The sequence below is a fragment of the Herpailurus yagouaroundi genome, unplaced genomic scaffold (assembly GCF_014898765.1).
Source record: "Herpailurus yagouaroundi ecotype Mexico unplaced genomic scaffold, PumYag 28, whole genome shotgun sequence".
NCBI classification, from domain to species: domain Eukaryota; kingdom Metazoa; phylum Chordata; class Mammalia; order Carnivora; family Felidae; genus Herpailurus; species Herpailurus yagouaroundi.
In genome coordinates this window covers 124,024,472-124,048,245 of record NW_024412376.1, presented here as the reverse complement: position 1 = coordinate 124,048,245, position 23,774 = coordinate 124,024,472, and the positions used below count along the sequence as shown (strand labels likewise).

The following is a 23,774-nucleotide window of genomic DNA, read 5'->3' as shown; positions in this document are numbered from 1 at the left end:
ATATACCTCCTGTTCTGTCACTCACCAGCTAAAAACCAGTGTGTCTTAAAGTCTAAACTGTAAGCCTATCGATAGGGTCCTTCATGAGCTGGCCTCCACTTAGGTTGATGGGATACCTCTCTTGTGACTCATTGGTTCTCTCTGGAAATGTGTGTTAACCTTTTCTGCAGTTGTCTCTTATTGCTGGCCTTTTGCCTTCTAGGATGTTCTCTCCTCCACAAGTCAAATTTTCCTGCTAGTCCTGCAGAGGTATTCTTTCTGGAAAATTTTCACTGGTCTTCCCAGTCTGAGGGACTCCAGTTTGCTCTGGCAGCAAGGATTTAGGGAATGAATACCGTGTTCCTGGCTCTGAGTTGAAGCACCGGAGACACAGTGGAGAGAAAGGGAGGCCGGGTCTGTAAAGGCTTGCCTTGTTTCCTCCTAATAGCAGACACTACCTGAGGGAAGAGAGGTCTGGGGTGAATCCCCTCAGCACTTGTCACTTAAGAGCTAAATATGGCCTGAATGGTGACAACTGCTGCCTGCTTGAATTAGCATTATTTTGATCTTAGAAATTTGTCTGCTTTTAGCTCGATTCCTGGATATGATTGCAAATATTCCCTCAAGCAGCTATTACAATTTTCGTACCTCACACACCTGAGTTTTTAGACGTGTTTAGGCTTTGTTATTCATTTCCATTTTCAGTGGCTAACAGTTATCTTTCTCAGGTAACAGTTTCAACTGCTTTTAAATTAATGTTAGTCACACTTGCTTCCAGGACCCGTATGGCGTAGCAGTGGGTGGGACAGTGGGCCACTGCTTATGCACCGGACTAGCAGTCATCGGAGGAAGAATGATAGCCCAAAAAATCTCTGTCAGAACCGGTAAGTCTTTTGTGCTTTAACTTACGAAGAAAATATCACTTAACTCTTAGAATTGCTAAGAGATTAGAAAAAGAGCTGGTTCTTAGTTTTAACATTCTGGAGTACATTTGGTTACTGCTGTTGCGAACGTGGACTGTTTTTCACATATGTAGATGCTAGTAAAATACGAGTTCATCTGAAAGCCTTACTGGATTTTTGGTAGCTGTTTGTCAACGTAAGTAAAACAATCATCATGTTGGAAATGAAACTTTCTGGCCTTAAAGGTGTGTCTTAGAAGACTGAGATTCGTAGGTGGAGACCATGTTTATGGATTCCACCTAGGAGAATTTCCTGTGTAGCTGCTAGGGCCTAAAAATGGAATACAGAAGTCTCTTCGCTTGTCAGAGATTGTGGAACATTCATTTTAATAACTGGGTTTTAAGATGAGTTACAGTCGTATTGCTGCTTACCAGCGCTGTCTCAATTTCAACACTGTCATCTCTCGAGACAACACTGGGGAAGCAATGCATTCTTATTGTACAGTCAGGCATATTACGTATGCTTTGCTTCACTTAATGGGGCCTGAATGTTTCTAATTTCTTTTCAGGGTTTACCAGATTGGAAGAGTAATGGGCAACACCTTAGCTCCCTCCTAGAGGAATTTTGCCTTATTTCACTTTGTTTCTCTTCTCTTACAGTGACGATCATAGGAGGCATCGTATTTTTGGCGTTTGCATTTTCTGCGCTGTTTATAAGTCCCGATTCTGGTTTTTAACAAGCCGTTTTTTAATTTGTATTTAGTTTAAGATAGGTAACTCTTGTCTTTATGTACATAGTGTGCATTATAACTAAAAGTGACGGAGAAGACATATTTTGTAGTGTTGATTTGCCAGTTTGACCCATTTAAAGAAAGTATAATGTCCAAAAGAAATAATCATTGCTTCTGTTTGCAACATGGATTTTTAAAAGAAACCAGGTATCTAAGTGTGGATTTTTCTTTTCTCCAGCACAATTATGTTGATATGGTCACCTTTCTTTTAGTTATTTGTGGGAGAGGGCATACATAGAACCATTGTGCGATGGGGTCTACCCTTGACTTTCTTTTAGTACTGACCCCTTTATGAGGAATATACATTTTATCCTGGATCACTGAGCTGTTTTTAAGATGATAACTGCCTTAACATTTTTCTTGAGGGAGGAATGAATTGATTTTTATCTTTTAAAATATTTCCTTAAGCCAGTAAGCAGTTTAATCACAAGTCTTTTAAAAATCAGTTTTCTTTTGTTTTTTTTTTTTTTTTTAAAGAGGAACATATTACTGTTAACATGGCAAGAATTGTTTGCCAGGTTCATTCCCCCCCCCACCCCACCCTTTTTTTTAATTGGGTAGGAAACCCAATATAAAAACAGTCAATATTTGACAACGTGGAGTTACTAAATTAAAAGAGAATACTGAGTGTATTCATATTTTTTCTATATTGAATAAACAATGTAACATAGATACGATGTAAATAAAAGTGGTATGACCAGAGCTTGTTTTCCCTTGTGTGTTATGTAGACTTGTAACTTCGTAGTATTAATATTTACAGACCAGTTTCTAAAGTCGGTATTAAAAAATAGGAGCCAACCGTCTTCTAAAGCACTGTCTCCCCATAACCCTCACACAGCTCTGTGAGGTAGAAGGTACTAACGTAAGGATGAAAAGTTCTAGGCAGAACAGTGCATCAAACCACACTGTTGATAGAGCCTATAATCCTCGATTACATAAGGCTACCTCATCTTATCATAGTAACTTTGGTAGTCACTGTCATTTAAAGTGTATTCTAACTTGACTGTTAATGATTCTATCCAAACAACATAACTGCCTTCTCCCAGCCTGCTATGTTCTATTACCATGTGCACTAACTAGCACTGTTATTTAATAGCCTCTTTCAACCTGAAGGGCATGTCTTCCGCAGAAAACTCCCACGTGTTCCTTGTGTGAAGTAGAAGGGTAGACCCAGAGCAGATCGGGTTTACTGAGCTATTACGAAAGTTCACAATGTGTGATTTGTCATTTCGAGAGACTGTGGAAAAATCCAGTTAAGTCAGTGCAGCAACCATGCTGTAGTGACACTGTGGGAAAGACCGCTAACCACTATCGTGAAGAGATCTTAATGACTGTTTTAACGGAAGTGTAATTACAGGGTAGAAAAACACAGTGTCCACCTGGGAAGATAAAACACTTCAAAGAAATCTCAGCTTGACATCCCTAGACCACACCACCACTCCCCTAATACTGCTTTAGATTATTACAAACAGAGCAAGCAAGTAATTGCATTCTTTCTTTTCCAAGACCAGAAAGGAGAATTCCCTGTTAGAAAGTAGCTGGTGCCATCACAACCCCGACTGGCAGTGCAGGCAGCCTGGCCCAAGAACTAGCTTAATGCGGGGCTAACAGACAGCATAGCTTTCTTGAGGCTCTACCACCTTGTACCAGGACAGTACTACTACTACTACAAGAATTTGGCAGTTCCGACACGAAGCTACGAGGTTAAAAATCGCTAATGCGGTTAGACTCCATTGCTGAGTAAAAAGAGAAGAAAATGTCATTGGTGTTGATTTTAAAATATTTAATAGTCTTCCTTTAAAATCCAAAATAATGTGATTCTTACAAGTTATGTGCCACATAAAGCGGGTGTTATTTTTTGAGAAATGCAGGTGATACTGAAAAACATAGCACTGAGGTATTTTTTATTTTTAAAATTGAGTAAGGAAACAAAGTCTGGATCTAATTAGTTTTACATTTACAAAAAAAAAAAAAAAAACGAAAAACAAAACAAAAAAAACCAACCGATGCTACTGCTTGGCTCTTTTGTTATGATTTTAGGTTTGGAATACATTACAAAAGTCTACGGGAAAGAGCAATATAATAATAGTACATGTAGTTTTAGAAAACTATGCACATCATAACCTGGAGAAATGATCATACACCAAGAGGCCTGAGTGGAGGTAGGCTAATAAAACACATTACCTCTTCTCAAAGGACAGTGCTGAAAAACAAGTGCAACCAATTGTAACACCAAATTAAAATGGCAATAGTAAGTTGGTAACAAAATGATCCACGTTTTATGTAATATTGTACTTCCAAACACAGCTCATGAAAATCAGCAGAGAACCTAAGATAGCACCATTGAAACCATTCATTATCCCTTCGTGCTTCGGTACAATTTAGGATTGGGGCAGAATACAATACCTACAAGATGTCCATCTCGTTTTTGTAAATCAGTTTGGATTTCAATTCAATGTTTGCTTTAGGAAAAGTACGTATTCTTAAGATCAGTTAGCCATGTACATATAGCTCTACCTTTTTGGAAGTTAAGACAATGGGCTACATCTAATTTTTATCTAAAACCAAGAACCAAGCAGTAAGGACAGCAATGTCAAGAGTAGCACAACCAAGAATCACACAGAACATTAGAAAGAATTTGGTGTATGTTTTTACAGCTACTAACTGATGTTAACAATTAAAAATTTACAAAGATAAAACTTTTTTGCACTAACTGGTTTCAACACAGCACTGAATGTGACTCATCTTTGGGCTTCCATCTCTACATAGAGTAAATGTGCAAGTGCCATACTGAGGCCCTTCCCCAACTTACGCCATAGTAAAACAGATTCCAAAATAATTCTAGAATGGTCTAAAGTTACAGCTGTTCTAGCTGACATGGGGGGGAAAAAAAAAGACATTTCCTGGCCAACTTTGTTTTGCTTGATGATTGTCTAGGTACATAATACATCAATCTAAGGATAATAGAGCTTTCTCTACTAACTCTTTAGTACTGGCACAACCATTGCCAGCAGTGAATTTGCACCAGTACAGAATAACTCAAAACACACATAAAACATTTGAATGTCATTTTTTAAGCGATGTCACAGTTTGTTTCCTCAGAAATAAAAGCATACATTTGAAACACATTTTCATTTTAAGCCTCAGAGTTAAACATGTTCTACATCATTAAATCCAACTTGTGGCTGACATGCTTTGGTTATCATTCTCTGAGGGGTCCCGAAAGCTAGATGGTACACGCCACTGGAGGCCTGTGGGACTCAAGAGCTCCTCGGAGAGCCCTAGAATGGAGAATTCTGTTCCGATGTATACTAGCTAAGAAGTATCCTCCAACTTGTAGGCTTCAAATGTCCCAACACTACTTGAGTGGCTAGTACTGTGTATGAAGGCCTTGTTTTTGTAGAGCCAAGCAACAGTACCCTAAAGACAGCAAACAGTTTTTGTAGGAGAGTACAGTGCACATACGTTGTTCCACCTGTATTTAAGGACTTGAAATGGGCTTTACTATGGATATGATAGTGACAGCCATTTGAAGATGCCGGTCTTCTTACTAACATTTCCCCAAATGGGCAGAACAGAGGCAATGTGTGCCACTGGTTCTGTCCTACTGGCCTTTGGCTGCATTGGGGAAGTAATCCTATAAAAAGTACCCATAAAATAGAAAAGGCAGCAAGTGAAACTAGAAAAAAGGCTGGAGCTATACAAAGCAAATTTGGAAGGAGTTACCTTTATTTTTTCTTAAATGAGTTGAGAACAGGAGGGAAGTGCCAGGGCATCCGGCTTTGGGCCCTCCACTGCCGTCCTGAAGTAAAACAGATTTGGATTGGCCCAGGGACAGTCCTGGTGAGGGCTGGAGACTGCGCCCCCAGATAGAGGAGCCAGTTCTTTTAAGTAGAAGATCACGAAGCAGAACAAAACAAACCACAAATTAAATACATGACACTGTGAAATCACTCTGATGAGAAAACAACACAGATATTTAAAAATATAAATAAATACATTTAGCCATTTTCATTCAACAAACCCAGAGAACTGCTTTCAAAGCAATTGCCTCTTTAAAATCACGTTCTAAATTCTTCCATAAATACTCACTATTTTGATTGTCACTGAATGCAGCACCTCAGTGTTTGCTGGTGGTGGTGATGGGATTCCACTTCAACAGTCTCTTCATAAACTATATCCTACTTCACTAAACGTTTCCCTAGGAAGACCCAGGCAGCTTACAAAAATATTGTTAAATACTCAAAGCAGAACCTGCAAAGTATTATTTTATTTAAGAAAAACAAGGAATGTAGTGTTAAATTATGACAAGGGGGAAAATATGCAAAACAGTCACATGGAAACAAAGTTTTAATTTTTAAATGTCCACATTTGCTGAATTTCTTGTGAGCTGTTCAATACTGTTTTAAATATCCTGAATTAATAACTAACTATACCAACAAAATTTATCCCCTGTGTTTCCACAGGAGACATATTTAAAATAAGACCAAATTATACTTTTCTTCAACTGAAGTTGTCTTTTTCTCAGTCCTTTTTGTGCAAAAGAGATTATAAGAGCAATTCAAATGGAAACGCTGAAATGACATGCCAACATTTCAGAGCACATTTAAAACACCCAGAAGAATTCTTGAAATTATCATATTCTAAAATATTACTACCAGTCACTTTTAGGTTAGTTCTATACATCTATTCACACTGATGCAACTGTCCTAGGCCTCTGAAAATAAACAGGCTCATTGGTCTCTTTTGGTGTCTACATGATAGGCAAGACAGGTTTACAATAGTGTCGAAACGGAACTAGCCATCTACAATCTCTTGACTCCGCCACATTCAGAACCAAAGTCAAAGTTCATTTGGCTACCTTGAAATCACTCCCAGAAACCTGCTACGGTTCACTGGATCTAAACATTTCTCAGAAATGTATCATTTTAAAATTTCACCTAAGTGATGATTTGGGGATCCTTTAGAAATGGTAATGCTTAAGATAATAAACTTTATCAAAATGAATAGTTGCAATAAAGTGCTTGTTACATTTCAAAATGATGCTTTCAGACTGTGGTTATGTTGTTTTCGAAGTGTGTGCTATTCCTACAGAAAGGATCCCCAGGCATGAGAGTTGGGTGGTCTCACCTGTCTCAGAAAGCAGCAGCGCTATCTTTTGGTAGGCTGACAATAGGCACGTTACCCATGCGGATGAGGCTATACTAGTGCTATGGCAAAAGGGGGAGTAAATTAGAAAAGTGGAGGCATGTGGAGGGTTCCTACCATATTCATAGTTATATACAAATATATTAAATATGCTATAAAAATAGTCGACTCTTTTCCTTTGCATTTATTTCAGAAGCTCCTTTTAGAGGAATGCTCACCCAACCCAAACAAACTTAAAAGGGTCTCTCTCTCCAATTGCTAATTAAAATGGCAAGTGCCTTTGTGCTGTTCCTTTTCCACCATTTGAAAATTCCAATCTGCTCACTCCTGGCTAGACTCACTCAGCAATAGTAATATCCAGTGTTTATACCTTCCAACACTGACTCCCAAGGGACTAGGAATAGGATCACAGATATTGGAAAGGTTATAGACTTGAATGAGTTTTCCACAAATGTCCATCATCAACAAACTCCATCACCAAAGAAATAGAGAAAAAGAAAAAAAGGAGAAACGAGCAATACCAAAGTAAAATGCTATCTGCATTCCACTTTAAAAAAAGGAAAAGGTTTACCTCACTGTAGTGGAAACATTAGAAATCAAGTTGAATAATATCCAGTTGAAAATAATTTTCACCACTGTGGAGCCGGAGAAAGAGTACTATTTCGAGGGGCCCCTTTCTAAGGCCTCTTGAACAAAGGTTCATCTCCCTTCACTGCAATGCCCTGCATGGAGCTGCACTGCTTCAGTGCCCTTAACTAACTGCAAGCAGACCGCTTTAAGGCAATGACCAAAGACTCTTAGCACTTCTGAAGAATGCAAATAACATTTTCACTCTTCTGCACTAAGTATTCTGTAACCACCTATTCAAAGTCACTGGCATCTTTTATTACTAGTACATTCCTAAACCAGATGTAAGTAACAAAGCGGAGCATGGGACTCGAATTACCCCCTCAGCTTAGGACAGAGTTTGGAGACTGAACAGTAGTATTTACCTATTGCCATCCCCATTCCTCATATTTGCTTTTCCTCTAATATATTCCAGCTCAAAAATCAGAGTACTTTTGAGCATCTGGGTTCTGGTCTGACACCACTCTTAGCAGCAACGTGACTGACCCCCGCAGCCTCGCCTGAAGGGTTTAACAGCACTGGCACCGGGGGCCACCACAGTGCAGAGCAGGGCGACTGCAGAGCAGCTCACGTTTTTCCAGATCTTCAATAGTTTGTCACTTAAAAAGTGCCACCCAGAATAAAATGTTTTGTAAGGAAAAATGAATCGCTGTAAGAGTACAGCGGAGGGAAGATGGTGACTTTTAAGTAGCTGAAAGGTGTCTGTATTTGGTATTTTTTCATTACGTAGATTTGGGATTTTAATGAACAACTTTGGCTACAGGAACGAAGATCAGGCAACTGCCCAGTCTTCATCAGAATGCTCAAGTCTCAATTATGGGGGAGGGGCAGGGGCAGCTCTGCAACCCAAGTTCAAGAAAAACCGGGGGCTGGGCGGGGGGGGGGGGGGGGGGGGGGGGGGGGGGGGCCGAACGGGACACAGAGGAGCTGAGGCAGTTGGCGCTTACTAGCTCTTCGACAACACTATATATTGACAGCCAAGGGAACACAGCTAGCTGTCCCTTTAAATTCAATCAATTCTAAGCAGGGCAAAAATGGGCTGTGAGGAACAACAGGAATTACAAAACATCATTTTGTCTAATTTTCCTTCCCAAATATCTATGAGGATGGAAAATACTTGAAGGGACTGGTAGAGGAGAATGTGAACAGTCTACAGATTTACCTTGTGGCTTGTCTTCTGCTTTGCCTTTGAAGACCTAAGTACACAGTACTCACCGTTCACCATCTTTCCCTTTAAGTACGGTATTTAGAGGATAAATCTTAATAAATATTATAGTTCTTCATATCTTTTGTTATCCATACCACTAAATATTGCCAATAAATAAATGAGGCACAACTCAGATATATGGAATGGCATGGTAAGGTTGAGAAAGGCAATCTGAAAGGGGAGAAAACTAATACTGTTGCCATATTCTACATCAATTTCACCTATGTGTACCTACGCTCAAGTTACATACATATTCTGACAGCTATTCTTGACATTCATGAGGAAGTCAGAAATCTCTTCATCCAGATCATTTAGCTAGAAGAGGAGCTTCTTGATATGTTCATTATTGATTGGTATCCAGTGACACTTCTTTTGTAGAAGGCTAGGTACCAACTTTCTTTGGTTATTTTCTTCTTCAATATGAACTCTCTAATAGATGTGTGGCCAGGTAGAGTTGTCTGTAGAAAGACAAAGTCTATCCTTTTGGGATGAGAGCAAAGTGAAGGACAGAAAAGTCATAAGAACGGTCTTAGAAATTCCTCTGACTCCTTTGTCGAGCAATTCTATAGTACAATATTTTCATTGCTCAAAACCTTTTTCAGTTCTGTTACACATTTCCTTTTAAGGTCAATTTTGAGTTAACTACAGCTTGCTATCCTCCCTTCAGTAATAATTTTTGATATTTTAATAAGGAAGGCAGCTATGCTCACCACTATACCACCAACGCCCGCTTGATATTTTAATAAGGTATTTCCATTAATTTTCCTTTGCTCTGTGGTTGTCAATTTAATTATTAGTACCATAAAAGCTCTAAGATGATCTTTTTATGTATGTAATTTCTGTTGGAATTTATTACCTTTAGAATCTAATATTGCCAAATGAAATCTTAGTTCACGTTTAGAAAGCATGTGAGTTACAATATTCTAGTGTTATAGTAAAGGCAAAGCCAATTCTTACCCCTTCTTTTTTCTTTGTAGGAATATCAAGATCATATATAGAAAACATTGACAGGTAATTCTTAACTGTTCAGCTTTAAAGGAAGATGCTGATTTAGGAAACAATTTTGTGATCACATCAATGACTCTGATAGTGTCAGGATGTCACCTTGTATTTATTTCTAAGTTACTTGTACCTCCAGTCCAAGAGACTCAAAGCAGTCTTCGTGGAAACTTAGGAGAATCATAATGGCACTGACACCCACATGCTGTTAAAAATGTACTAAGGTTTCAAAACTGCTACTGAAACCAGACAATGAATTCAAGATGGTGAGTTATCACCTGAATCAAAATCAAGGCACTATGGGTTTTTTTTTTCCCCTCAAATAACCCTGAATCATTTCTGACTAAAAGAAGCATTGAAATTGTGAAGGATAATAAAAAGATTCCAACAAATCCTAAAAGTTAAAATTCCCACCAGTGAGAATGTTAAAAAGTGCCTAAAATCTTTTGTGTGCAAATTTTACTCCTATAACTGAAACATTCTTGAAATTACTTCCAGGCTTATTGAAAACCGTTTACACAACTATTTCCAACTATGAACTATATATCAAAATATGTGACCAAAACTTCCAACCATCTAAAATAAAGCAGTGCAAATCCTATTTTCAAACATAAATGAAAAATAATGAAATAAAGGATATTTCTGAGTAACTTGAAAATCCTGTTGTCTCAATAATTTAACCTGGAAAAAAATATCCATTCCCAGCAGCACATCATACCTCACTGAACAAACTGTGACATCACAGCCAAAGTATGAACAAAAAGCCTTGTGCCCCGGAAAAGTGAGAACACTACCGTGTTGTAAACAAGAGGGGAAACAGAGGATGTACTAGTTTGCACATGGCGTCAGAATCTAAGGAAATATACTCATACCTAAGAGGAGATAATGCTTTCATGCAGCTTACAAAATGTTTTGCTTTCTCTCCTTTTATCCATATACATAATATTTTTACAGTATCTGTACATAGAGCATTTGAACCACACGACATTCTGAAATTACTATTCAATCATTATCTGAAAAGGGAGAGGGGATGGGGAAGGGGTCTACTGGGTCTACCGGACTGTCTTCATGGCATCGTTGTACGCAAACCCCTGACATGACAGTGGCGTGTCCTCTGTAACACTTGAAAACAGGCACAGAACCACTAAAAGTTACTAACATTGTTAGTGCCTTTCTGGTTGACCGGAGGTCATGTTTCATAGCTGAGCTTAACATTTGGCAATCTATCTTTCCATTTGAAAAATAGCTGGGCGAGTAAAACACTGTCAGAATTGGCTATGGCCCCATGATCATCTCCTGCTGGCTGGTATTTAATGTACATCTGTAGCACTAGGCAGCACTTTCTCTGCTAACTAAGTCCAGAAACTAGAACACTCAATACTGCATCTTGTGAAACTGCTGGACCTTCTCCTCCTAGTCTCAGATCATCTGAGCAACTCTTAAGGACAACCCCTTCCTCCTGAGATCAGAGAGGAGGGATGTGTGCTACTGTGGTTGAACCTTGGAAGGATCGGTCAAACTATCAGTCCTGTGCCGATTCAGTTGCTGCTGTTGCTGAGACTGGTGCTGCTGGTGATGTGACTGAGGGAAAGTGCTCTGTTGTAGTGGAAATGCAGCAGAGAGGATAAGCTGAGTCGAAGGATTCCCGTGGAGCAACCTTGAAGTCTAGAAAACAAATGAATTATGCAACATTGCTTTACCCTCGTTATGCTGTCTACATCAAGATTTACTCAAGTTTTCTGCTCTACATAGGAGCAGAATCCTTAAATTCCACATAATCTACATCATTTGTACTTTCTCATTTAAAAATAGTATTTTGGAAAATGCTTATGAGGCTTTCCCTTCTTTTGAAAGTACACAATTTCTTTCTTTAAGGAATCTGAGCTAGATATTTTATGGTAGAGAAAGCAATCTATGTCATGAGACCAACCACACATATTTTTTCCTTTTATAAATCCTAAAGACCACAATTTTAGACAGTAAAATGTAAGCATAGGAAGGAACATACGAAACACATATACTCTGGGGTCAAAGAGACAGTGCCTCTGCAGTCTGTTCAGCTGGTTATGGCGGCACGTCAGTAGCCCACAGCATGGGCCACTGGGTTCAAACTCTGGCTAACCCACTTGCTAGACTGTGTGACTTGTTCAAACTATTTACTTCTCTGGGACTCGGTTTCTTCATTTACAAAATTAAGATAATCGCAGTGCCTCCATACTGGGTTTTTATTAAGATTAAATATTAACATTAGTGTTATTTAAAAGTACCAGAAAAACGAAGGCAAAATTAGACACTTAAGTCTTATATGTAGCAGTGTGGTTGTAAAAACAAACCAACCAATCACACGAGGGCACAGGATCTGAAATCAGAAGCCTTCAATTTGAGTTGTGCTCTGCCATTTATTTATTAGCTGTGTAACCCTGGGCAAGTCTCAACTCCGTGAGCCTCTTTCTTTCACCTGATTTCTATTTCTGGTTATACAAAGGAAATTAGCCCAAAGAAAGTGAAGTTTTAAATGAATTTTCTCAGTCTTACTGACAACACACCTTGATGCAGCGCTCCTAATCTAAACATACGATGGGAGATTTTTGCAAATGTTTATAAAGGACACCTGTGCACACACGTGTGTGCACACGCATACACGCATACACACACACACACACACACACACACACACACACACACACACACACAAGGACAGGTCCTTGAACCCTACACTTTGCCAAGGACCTAGAAAAACCTCTTTTTCTGTTATTTAGAAAAAGTTTTTGTAACATAAAGAGCTCAGGATATTTGTGAGTCTTACAGGATTACAACAGAGGCGTATTTGGAACCAGGTGTTATATAATCAGAAAAGCCAAATTGTGTATTTACTATCTACATAGAAGTGCATTTCTAAAGGGTATTGTCTACCTTATTTCTTTAGGGGCCCCATGTCTTTGGGATACTTTTTTCAGAAGGGAGGGATAAGAGAATGCTTTTTATTTATTTTTTTGGGGGGGGCAGGTTAATTTGTTTTAATTCCAGTATAGTTAACACAGAGTGTAATACTAGGTTAGCAATAGTGATTCAACACTTCCATACAACACCTGGTATTCATCACAAGTGCACACTCCTTAACCCCCATCACCTATTTCCTCCCCCCAACCACCTCCTCTCTGGTAACCATCAGTTGGTTCTCTATAGTTAAAAGTCTATTTCTTGGTTTGCCTCTTTCTTTATTCATTTGCTCATTTGTTTCTTAAATTCCACATACAACTGAAATCATATGGTATTTGCGTTTCTCAGTCTGACTTGTTTCACTTAGCATTATACTCTCTAGCTACATCTATGGTATTGCAAATCACAAGATTTCATTTTTTTCATGGCTGAATAATATTCAAGTGTACACACACACACACACACACAATCTTCTTTATTCATTCATCTATTGGTGGACAGTTGGGTTGCTTCCATAATTTGGATATTGTAGATAGTGCAGTAAACACAGGGGTGCACATATCCTTTCAAATTAGTATTTTTGTCTTAAGTGTTTTTACTTTATTTTTTTAATGTATTTATTTAAATTCAAATTAGTTAACATACAGTGTAGTATTGGTTTCAGGAGTAGAACCCAGTGATTCATAACTTACGTATAACACCCAGTGCTCATCCCAACAAGTGCCCTCCTTAATGCTCATCCCCAACCTACCTCCTTTCCAGCAACCCTCAGTTTGTCTTCTGTACTTTAAGAGTCTCTTATAGTTTGCCTCTCTGTTTTTATCCTATTTTTCCTTCCCTTCCCATATGTTCATCTGGTGGGTTTCTTAAATTCCACAGATGAGTGAAATCGTATTTGTCTTTCTCTGACTTATTTCGCTTAGCATAATATACTCTAGTTCTACCCATGTTGTTGCAAATGGCAAGACTTCATTCTTTTTCATCGCTGAGCAATATTCCATCGTATGTAAGTTATATATATACCACATCTTCTTTATCCATTTGTCAGTCGATGGACATTTGGGCTTTTTTCATAATTTGGCTATTGTTGATAGTGCTGCTATAAACATTGGGGTGCACATGCCCCTTCGAATCAGCATTTCTGTATCCATTGAAAAAATGCCTGGTAGTACAACTGCTGGGTCATAGGGAAGTTCTATTTTTAGTTTTTTGAGGAACCCCCATACTGTTTTCCAGAGTGGTTGCACCAGTTTGCATTCCCACCAGCAGTAAAAAAGGAACCCCTTTCTCCGCATTCCTGCAAACATCTGTTGTTTCCTGAGTTGTTAATTTTAGCCATTCTGACAGGTGTGAGGTGGTATCTCATTATGGTTTTTGATTTGTATTTCTATGATGAGTGATGTTGAGCAGATTTTCATGTGTCTGTTAGTGACATGGATATCTTGAAGAAGTGTCTATTCTCATGTCTTCTGCTAATTTCTTCACTGGCTTATTTTTTTTTGGGGGGGGGTGTTGAGTTTGAGAAGTTCTTTATAGATTCTGGATACTAACCCTTTATCTGACACATCATTTGCAATACCTTCTCCCATTTTGTTGGTTGCCTTTTAGTTTTGTTGATGGTTTCTTTCGGTGTGCAGAAGGTTTTATCTTGATGAGGTCCCCATAGTTCATTTTTGCTTTTATTTCCCTTGCCTCCAGAGACATGTCTAGTAAGAAGTTGCTACGGCTGAGGTCAGAGAATGCTTGTTCTTTTAAGAACTCTTGTTCCCTGACAGATTTAGAAGACTGGGACCTTAAGGCAAGTTCTCTCCTTTTTTAAGGTTTTGCTCAATTCTCATTGAATATTATTTCCTCTAGATAATAGTTTATAACTTGTTATAAGTTGTTATTAATTCACTTATAACAATAGCTAGCCTAGTCATTAACAGCTACAGTATGGGCTTTAAGATCTACAGGACTGTCAGTATGACTCAGACATTTAGGCAATTAACCTTAAGTTTTAGCTTTCCATATCACCAGGTTAAGAACTCTATGTGCACCGTAACACGGGTGATAAATTAATAATGTGTTTATGCCTGAGTATACAATATTGAATCTTCTAATCACACCATATATTGTGGAACCCTAAAATTGATGATATGATATGTATGTGGCTGGCCTACATGGAATGGTCTCCAGCACAAATCTAGGCTAGCCTACATTCAGAATTGCTCCCCTTAGGCAAGAAGGGAAAAAGCTGGATTTCCAGATGTCATAATCTGCTACTGTGCACTCCACTGAGAGTACCGAGGTCCAGGAATTTATCCTGAAATCCCAGCTAACCCTACGTAACTTTCTTCCATATCCATTAGATAAGCATATATCCAGGTATCTATTGAGATACATGAGAAGACATGTGTCTACATTTTGGCTGATCTGAGTGTTTGCTACATTAATCAAGACAGTGCTGATAAATTTCAGCTCGTTATGTGCCTTGTAACTATGTTCAGTGATTTACATGTACTGTTTACCCATGAGATATCAACTATTAGCACCTCCATATTATAGATGAATTTTGGTAAATAACCTACCAAAGGTCACACAGTATATGGTACAGCAGTGACTCAGTCTCAGGGCAGCCTGACTTTAGAGCCCAAGCTCTCAATTATGACATACACAGCCCTCCACAGTATTTCTCCTCTGATATTAATTTATAACCAAAAAATCATTATAAAATTTAATCCAACATAATAATTCAAGATAATGCCTATAACTTTTTTTTTTTTTTAAATCCCTGTTGACATGCCTGCCCTGTAGAGTAGAGCATAGAATCTGATGGGCTGCTTAGAAGGAAGAAAGAAAAGTGTCTGGTGAATTCTAGAAACTCTAGCCGGACAGAACTCTATATAAAGTGGCTTGATGTGTAGGTGGGCAGCAAGTAGCTCCTTATTTCTATCCAGTAGTTCAGAGAACTGGCCATGTCCACAGCAGTGCTAGAAGTCTTCCAGAGACCAGACAAGGGAAGAAATGATAGCTAGCTGGACAAGCTTTCTGTCCTTCCAGAGATTTAACTTGTACAATAAGCTTGTATGGATTTTTCGGATGATTTACAAAACTTCTCTTAATGTCTAATTTCATTATGTGAAAGTAAACGGGCTTGGGAGAGCTCCCATGGGCAAAATTACCTGTAAAAACTGCTGTGGTGGTTGGGTCAGCGGAGCCTGAGAAGGTTGCTGAACTGAAGCAAGCGGCTGTTCCTGGGAGTTCTGCTGCTGTGTGGCTGGCAGTGCCTGTGGCTGCTGTTGCTGGGTAGCAAACGTAGGGTAGGCAGTCACCACCTGCCCCATGAGCATTGTGCTGGGTACCATGACCGCCCCACAAGCTACAGGAGCAGTTACTAATTTGGTCACAAGCTGCTGACCTTGAGAAAATCTGTTAAGAGGAAATAAAGAGAAGAAGGGACGTCAGAAAGATAAAGTATTTGTTATAAAAGGCAGTGAGTTGAATACTTCTTTAATACCCAGTGATATTGCCAGTTTAGATTTTTAAAAGCTGTACGTTCCAATTTTGTTTCATGTTTTTAAAGATTCCTTCTGGGGCACCAGTAAAACAAAAATGTATAAGCAAAATGAAATGATCACAAAACAAATACAAAGTTTCTGGATATCCATGTGCAAAAGAATAAAGCTGGGCCTTTACCTTACCCCACATACAAAATTAACTCAAGAGTGGATTAAAGCACTAAACATAAGGGCTACAAGCATGAAACTCTTAGGAAAGAAAACAGGGGGAAAGTTTCATGACATTGGATTCGGCAATGATTTCTCAGATGTGACACTCAAAAGCACAGGCAACAAAAGAAAAAAAACAGATAAACTGGATATTAAAATTAAAAACTTCTGTGCATCAAAGGACACTATAGTATCAACACAGAGAAAGAGAAACCAACAGAGTGGAAGAAATTATTTGCAAATCATATCATCTGATAAGGGGTAATAACTAGAATATATAAAGCAATCCTATAACAAACAATCTGATTAAAAAATGGGCAAGTATCTTGAAAAACGTTTTTGTAAAGAAGAAATAAACGGTCAGTAAGCAAATGAAAAGATGCTCAATGTCACTAATCATAAGGGAAATGTGAATCATTTCACTTCCACCAGGATGACTATGATAAAACAAACAAAATAACTAGTGTTGGTGAAGACATGGAGAAGCTGAGATACGCACTGCTGAGAGGAATGTAAAATAGTGCAGCTCCTATGGAAAACAGATGGACTATTGCTGAAAAAATTAAGTACAGAATCACCACATGATCCAGCAATTCCATTTCTGAGCATATGCTCGAAAGAACTGAAAGCAGGATCTCAGATATTTGTACACAAATATTTGTTCACAGCAGCATGATTCAAAACAGCCAAAAGATGGATGCAACCCAACTATCCATCGATGGGTAACAAATAAAATGTGGTATATTCATACAACAGAATATTACTTAGCCTGAAAAAAGAATAAAATTCTACCACACACCACAACACAGACAAACCGTGAGGACACTGTGTCAAGTGAAATAAACCAGTCACAAAAGACATGCACTGTATGATCCCATTTGTGTGAGGTATCTAGAGTAGTGAAACTCATAGACTTATGTGCTTAGAAAGCAGGAGAGTGGCTTCTAGAAGGTAGAGGGTAGAAGGAATGGGGAATTATTGTTCAATGGGTACAGAGTTTCAGTTTGGGAAGAAGAAAAAAGTTCTGGAGACTGATGGTAGTGATGTTCACAACAGTATGCATGTACCCAATGAACTGCTGAAACAGTTAACATGTATATTTATGTATTATTTTACGACAATGAAAAAAGTTTTAAACCTGTTTAAAAAATACTTTTCTTTTTATAAAATTACTAGGTACTTGCGAGTCCGATATATGTGTCCTCCAAAATGCACATTATTTTGCTAACCATGGATAAACTTACAGCTAAGCTATCATAAGGGATTTCTAAAAATCTCCCTAGTTTACAGAAGACATTTACACTGCAAATTGTATCTTATAAACATAAATGAAAATTAAATGACATTCCAACAGTGAATAAAAGTACCATCAATTTATTCATTTATCAATGCAGTATAGTACTTACCATATTAGAAGTCACTAACATTCACTCCCTTCCCACCTTCCTTCTTCTATTTTAAAAATAATAATAATAAAAACCCTGGTGCCTGTTCGGGGAGTAACATTATTTCTATTTGCCTCTTCTGTGAAATGAAGTTAGCTGCTCACATTGGTCACTACAGCAAGAAAACTGAGCTAAGCCTCTCCTGGGAAAGGAGCATAACTGCACTTACAAACTGAGGAAAGTACATAACGGTGTCCAACTTAGTACAAATGCACTTTATTATTTATGTGGTCTCCACAAGACAAAACCTATTTTTTTGTTTTTGTTTCCTTTTCTGTTAAATTTATTTCAATTTTAGTTAACATGAAGTGCAATAATTGGTTTCAGGAGTAAAATTCAGTGATTCATCACTTACATACAACATCCAGAATCTATTTTTGAATCCATACCATATCTTTAAAATAAAACACTCTATTTTATGTATACTTCAGGACCAAATGTATTATTCAATGCAAAAAATATGTATATTTACATATGAAGAATGATGCCCAAAGAAAAAGTAACATTTGGAAGTGTTTTAGGCACAGAAGTATTAAATCCTCGATTCTCTGTAAATCTTAAAAGAAATTAAAATCTGAATTGCCCAAACTGCTCACTGATAAAATGTGATGAGAATACTTCATCCATCTCTGGCACCAAAAGACATTCTTCAATCTACTTATGCTTAACTATCACTTCTGTGGCTTTGTATATATTGTTCCCTGAGCTGAGAATACCCTCCTGAGACTTCCTATCACATGTACACCCACAGCCAAGCTCTTTAAGACTCACGCCAAGTACCTCCTCTGTGAAGTTTGCCTTGACCACACTCCTCTCTTCACCTGTTTGCCTCAATCTATAAACCTGCTCACTTCCTCTTTCTAAAGACCTAAGCAGAAGTATTTATCATACAGTAATAGTGATTTAACTTTTTATGGCTTCCTAGTCTGATCATTCTTGAGATGAGGAATGTACCAGCCATACTCACTTTAGTAGGCACTCAAATGTTCGCTGAAATATATATTTTCCCCTCAAAAAAAAAGAGGTTCTACAAGTAGTTGCTAAACTGTATCCTCCAAAATGCACATCAGCGTTCTTGACTAATGAAATTTTCCTCAGGCTTTAAAACGAACCCTCTAGATTTCAATGGAGCACATTCATAACATCTCCTTTCAGAATATCAGACCTAAAAGTTGGACTTAACTTGAGGAACTAAGTTCCAAAGAGAAGCAACTTCTCCCGCTCTCACTGTTTCTGTGATCCTGTATCTTCTTTACTCTCTGGAAATTATTGGATTTTAACAAAATCTATTAACACAGTGTGATACAACAATGAAATTATAAAAGCAGCAGCCTACTTGTATTACAGTAAAATAAGTAAAAAATAAAAAATATTTTAAATAGAAGTTTTAAGACTATAGAGATCCTATAGTCATTAAAACATAGCTTCCCAATATATGAAATAATGATATTTCTTCAAAATACTTGTTTTCTGTTGTTGTTTCTTTTGGGAGAGTGAGCGAGAGTGCGCACGCTAGGGAGAGGGGGAGGGGAAAGGGAGAATCTTAATCCATGCTCAGTGTGGAGCCTGACACAGGGCTCAATCCCAAGACCCTGGGATCATGACCTGAGCCAAAATCAAGAGTTGCATGCCCAACTGAGCCACCCAGGTACCCCCAAAATATTTGTTTCTAAGTCAGCTATTTGGACTGCCCACTAAAATAAGTCATGAATGGCTATTTTTCTAGAATGACCCACAAATGTTTAGTGTACTTTTGAAATCAGACACCAAAGCTAAAATTCAGAAACTGCTCATCACCCCCTTTGCTACCTATAAGCCTTTGACCAAATTACTATAAACTCACTTTTTTCTTATCTGGGAAATAAATGACCCTAATACACATTTAAATAAAAAAAAAAGAGTTAAATGAGACAGTGTATTTTGAGCACCTAGTACAGTACTCAAAAAACTCAAGAAAGGTAAATTAATTTTATTCCATGACATATATCAACTTATGCTAGTATCCACCCTAACCACTGTTACTGCCTGAAAACTCAACATTCGTACTACAATGATGAAAGTTTCAGAGTGATACAAACCCTGCCACAAATCTTATATAACAGTATGCCGTAGATGCTGGATTCTATAATATTTGGTAGAACATTTCTGGACCAAGAACAAAACTTGTTGTCCGTTTATTACAAAGTCCTTAAACAATGAACATATTCTGCATTTTTATTTCAAATTCAAGAACTCTGGGAGTTAGCTACAAACTGTTTTTTCAAATCAAATTACTGTTTTTTAACTAATCAATTTTTACAACTTTGGAAAAACTCATGAAATATGACAACTACCTGATCTGTCTGTCCTGAGTGAATGTAGTTACAGCAGTGCTCTGGGTACTGTTCTGTGGCATGCTAGATGGAATCTGGACCATGCTTCCGGCTGTCGGCTGTGAGATCACCATAGTGTTATACAGCGGAGTGGTGAGTGTGCTCTGTGTCTGACTAGGAAGCGAGGTTTGTTGACTGTGCCCACTCAGTACATTTTGTTGACTCTGCTAGAAAACAGAAGATTTTACAGATAAATTAAATGAAAACATTTTTTCAGTAAATATACATACACTATTAGCATCATTCTAACAACAGCTGGCAAGAAAAGAAGAGGCAGGACTTGTTACTCTGGGAGAAATCTAATACAAAGGAAAAAGACTTATAGTAACTGAGAATGAATTAGTCTTCAATCCTTGCTTGAATACAAGGTATGATTTTAGAAAAGGAGCATGATCTTAACAGGGATGAAATAAAATATAGATGAGCAATTTCTGTTAAATGCCCAAAGTGAGTGACTGACATTAGATCTTTATAGATTTCATTTGAAGTCTTGGGATTTATAGTCACAGATGTATAACAATTACCTGCATCAAATTTCCTGGAATTTATATGAAATTTCTTAGAATATTGATTAAACTATCACTGTGCCCCAACTATAAAATTTTTAAATGTCAAAATACTGAAAGCATTTAACATCAACAATTTAACAATTTTGTACCAAATATTTTAATGATCACCCTCAAAAATAAAACTTCCTATTATTTTATTTATTTATTTTTAAAGTAGACTCCAAGCCCAAGGTGAGGCTTGAACTCACAACCCTGATATCATGAGACAATACGGTCTTACTGGCTGAACCAGCCAGGAGCCCCTAAACTTTCTAATTATTACTGTTAAAATATGGAATTATTCGAGATAGAGCTTCATTTTTGTTTCAGCAATAGCACACATTTCAGTCACTGAGCACTCCATAACCCACTATACTTGATATCATTACCTGACTTGATGTACTTTGTAAAGTCTGCTGTTGTATCATATGCTGAGTTGTACCAATGTGTCCAGTATTCATTCCACTCTGAATTTGGTTGGTTTGAACGACCTGGCCCTGCATACTTATAGGTGCAAGTTGCTGGATGTTAGATGAATTTCCAGAAGAAAGTTGAACAGAACCAAAATTCAAACCAGGGGTTGACTGCTGTAAAAACATCTTCAGAAATAAAGATCACATTGTACCGTGAGATCATGACCTGAGCCAAAGTCAGACACTTAACCAACTGAGCCACCTAAGCACTCCTACAAATTAAGTTTTAAAAGCAAATATCAGGATGGTCTAAGTCATTCTGAATGAATTAGCAATAAATACAGAATAAAACATAATTCATATTCATTCTTCCAATTATCCTAAATCTATCATGTTTCCAATTGTCAGAAAAAGTGTTATAAATTTCAAAACCTCTACTTGTTTGAACACTTTACATGTTGGGGACCATTTGTTTCATCAGATGACATTACCCTAGCTCAGTGCTACTCAAGGCCTATGGACTGGAAGAGATCCAACATGGTGGAGAAGTAGGGGGACCTGAAATTCCCTCATCCCTCAAACACAGCAGTATTGAGGCCAAAAGACTTTGAATTCCAAGAGTCCGGGCTGCATAGTGACAAAGATGTCTCCAGGGACCCACAGGGACACCTAGCGGGCCACAGGGCTACTTCAGCAAACAAATCAAAGCACACCTAGTGGAGGGTCCAAAACATGACTACACGTAGGGAGATAAAGCAACCAGAATCACAACAACAGAGAACAAATTAACACACTCGAAAAAACACCTCCTGAAGGGCCAGGCCCTGGATAGTGTATGACCCCTCTTTAATATAGTAGTGCTCCCAGATGCAGGCCACATAAGTTTTAAAACACATCAGGGACAGAAAACTAGCCAAAATGATGAAACGGAAGAATTCCCCTCAAAAGAAATTCCGGGAAGAAATGACTGCTAAAGAATTGACCAAAACAGATATAAATGATACAACTAAACAAGAATTTAGAATAATTGTCATAAAATTCATCTCTGGGCTTGAAAAAAGCATAGACAGAACACACAGAAGACAGAACACAGCAGAGAATCTACTGCTGCAGAGATGAAGGGACTAAAAAACAGTCATGATGAATTAAAAAATGTTGTAAATGAGGTGCAAAATAAACTAGAGGCAAGGATTGCCTAACAGCAAGGATTGAAGAGGCAGAGGGGAGAATAGGTGAAATAGATAAAATTGTGGAAAAAGATGAAGCTGAGAAAGAAAAAAATTCTGGACCACAAGCAGTGAATTAGAGAACTAAGTGACTCAATGAAATGGAACAATATTTGTACCACGGGAGTTCCAGAAGAAGAGAGAGAAAGGGGCCAAAGATGTGCTTGAACAAATCACAGCTGAGAACTTCCCCTATCTGGGGAAGGAAACAGACATTGAAATCCAGGAGGCACAGAGAACTCCCTTCAGATGTAACTTGAATCAATCTTCTGCATGACATATCATAGTGAAAGTGGCTAAATACAAAGATAAAGAGAGATTTCTGAAAGAAGCTAGGGACAAATGGGTCTTAACCTACAAGGGTAGACACATAAGGGTAGTAGGAGACCCATCTACTGAAACTTGGCAGGCCAGAGGGGAGTGGCAGGAAACGTTCAATGTGCCGAATAGGAAAAATATGCAGCCGAGAATCCTTTATCCAGCAAGCCTGTCATTCAGAATAGCAGGAGAGATAAAGGTTTTACCAGACAAAAACTGAAGGAATTCATTACCACTAAACCAGCCCTACAAGAGATCCTAAGGGGGACTCTGAGTGCAATGTTTTGCAAAGACCACAAAGGACCAGAGAAATCACTACAAGCATGAAACCTACAGCTAACACAATGAGTCTAATCCATATCTTTCAATAATAACACTGAATGTTAATGGACTAAACGCTCTAATCAAAAGACATAGGTTATCAGAATGGATAAAAAAACAAGATCCATCTATTTACTGTCTACAAGAGACCCATTTTAGACCTGAGGACACCTTCAGATTGAAAGTGAGGGGATGGAAAACCATCTATCATGCTACTGGAAGTCAAAAGAAAGCTAGAGTAGCCATACTTCTAGTGGACAAATTAGATTTTCAACTAAAGGCTGTAACGAGATGAAGAAGAGCCTTATGTATAATTACAAGGTCTACCCTTCAAGAAGAATTAATAATTATAAACGCTTATGCAGTGAATTCAGAAGCACCCAAATATATAAAACAATCAATCACAAACATAAGCAATCTTATTGGTAAGAATGTGCTAATTGCAGGGGACTTTAATACTCCACTTACAACAATGGACAGATCACCCAGACAGAAAATCAACAGAAACAATGGCCCTTAATGATACAATGGACCAGATGGACTTGACAGATATATTCAGAACTTTTCATCCTAAAACAGCAGAATATACATTCTTCACAAGTGCACACAGAACATTCTCAAAACAGATCACTTACTGGGTCACAAAACAGCTCTTGATAAATATAAAAGAATTGAGTTAATACCATGCACATTTTCAGATCACAATGCTATGAAACTTGAAACCAACCACAGGAAAAAGTTTGGAAAACCTCCAAATGTATGGAGGTTAAAGAACATCCTACTAAAGAATGAATGGGTCAACCAGGTAACTAAAGAAGAAATTTAAAAA

At 38.0% G+C, this 23,774-nt stretch overlaps 2 protein-coding genes across 6 annotated transcripts in view; one reads left to right on the top strand and one right to left on the bottom strand.

The window, feature by feature from the left end:
• TMEM165 (transmembrane protein 165) overlaps positions 1-10,302 on the top strand; it is a 36,053-nt gene extending 25,751 nt beyond the window's left edge. The window contains exons 5-7 of one of the 2 annotated variants that reach the window (XR_005792908.1): positions 758-863; positions 3,178-3,374; positions 9,631-10,302. Coding sequence is in view for 1 of the 2 variants with exons in the window: in XM_040483182.1 (XP_040339116.1) it covers positions 758-863; positions 1,541-1,617 (183 nt within the window). In the remaining variant the exon portion in view is untranslated. Of the gene's footprint in view, positions 1-757; positions 864-1,540; positions 2,374-3,177; positions 3,375-9,630 lie in introns of those variants that run through there. The other variant, XM_040483182.1, reaches the window with a different exon arrangement.
• The window catches only part of CLOCK (clock circadian regulator), a 140,577-nt gene continuing 126,190 nt past the window's right edge, over positions 9,388-23,774 (bottom strand). For 3 of the 4 annotated variants that reach the window (XM_040483148.1, XM_040483156.1, XM_040483171.1), the window contains 4 exons: positions 21,057-21,266; positions 20,081-20,286; positions 15,757-16,003; positions 9,388-11,317 (listed from right to left, as the gene is read on the bottom strand). In XM_040483148.1, coding sequence (XP_040339082.1) covers positions 11,138-11,317; positions 15,757-16,003; positions 20,081-20,286; positions 21,057-21,266 — 843 coding nt within the window. In that variant the 3' untranslated portion in view covers positions 9,388-11,137. The remainder of the gene's footprint in view (positions 11,318-15,756; positions 16,004-20,080; positions 20,287-21,056; positions 21,267-23,774) is intronic. The other variant, XM_040483165.1, reaches the window with a different exon arrangement.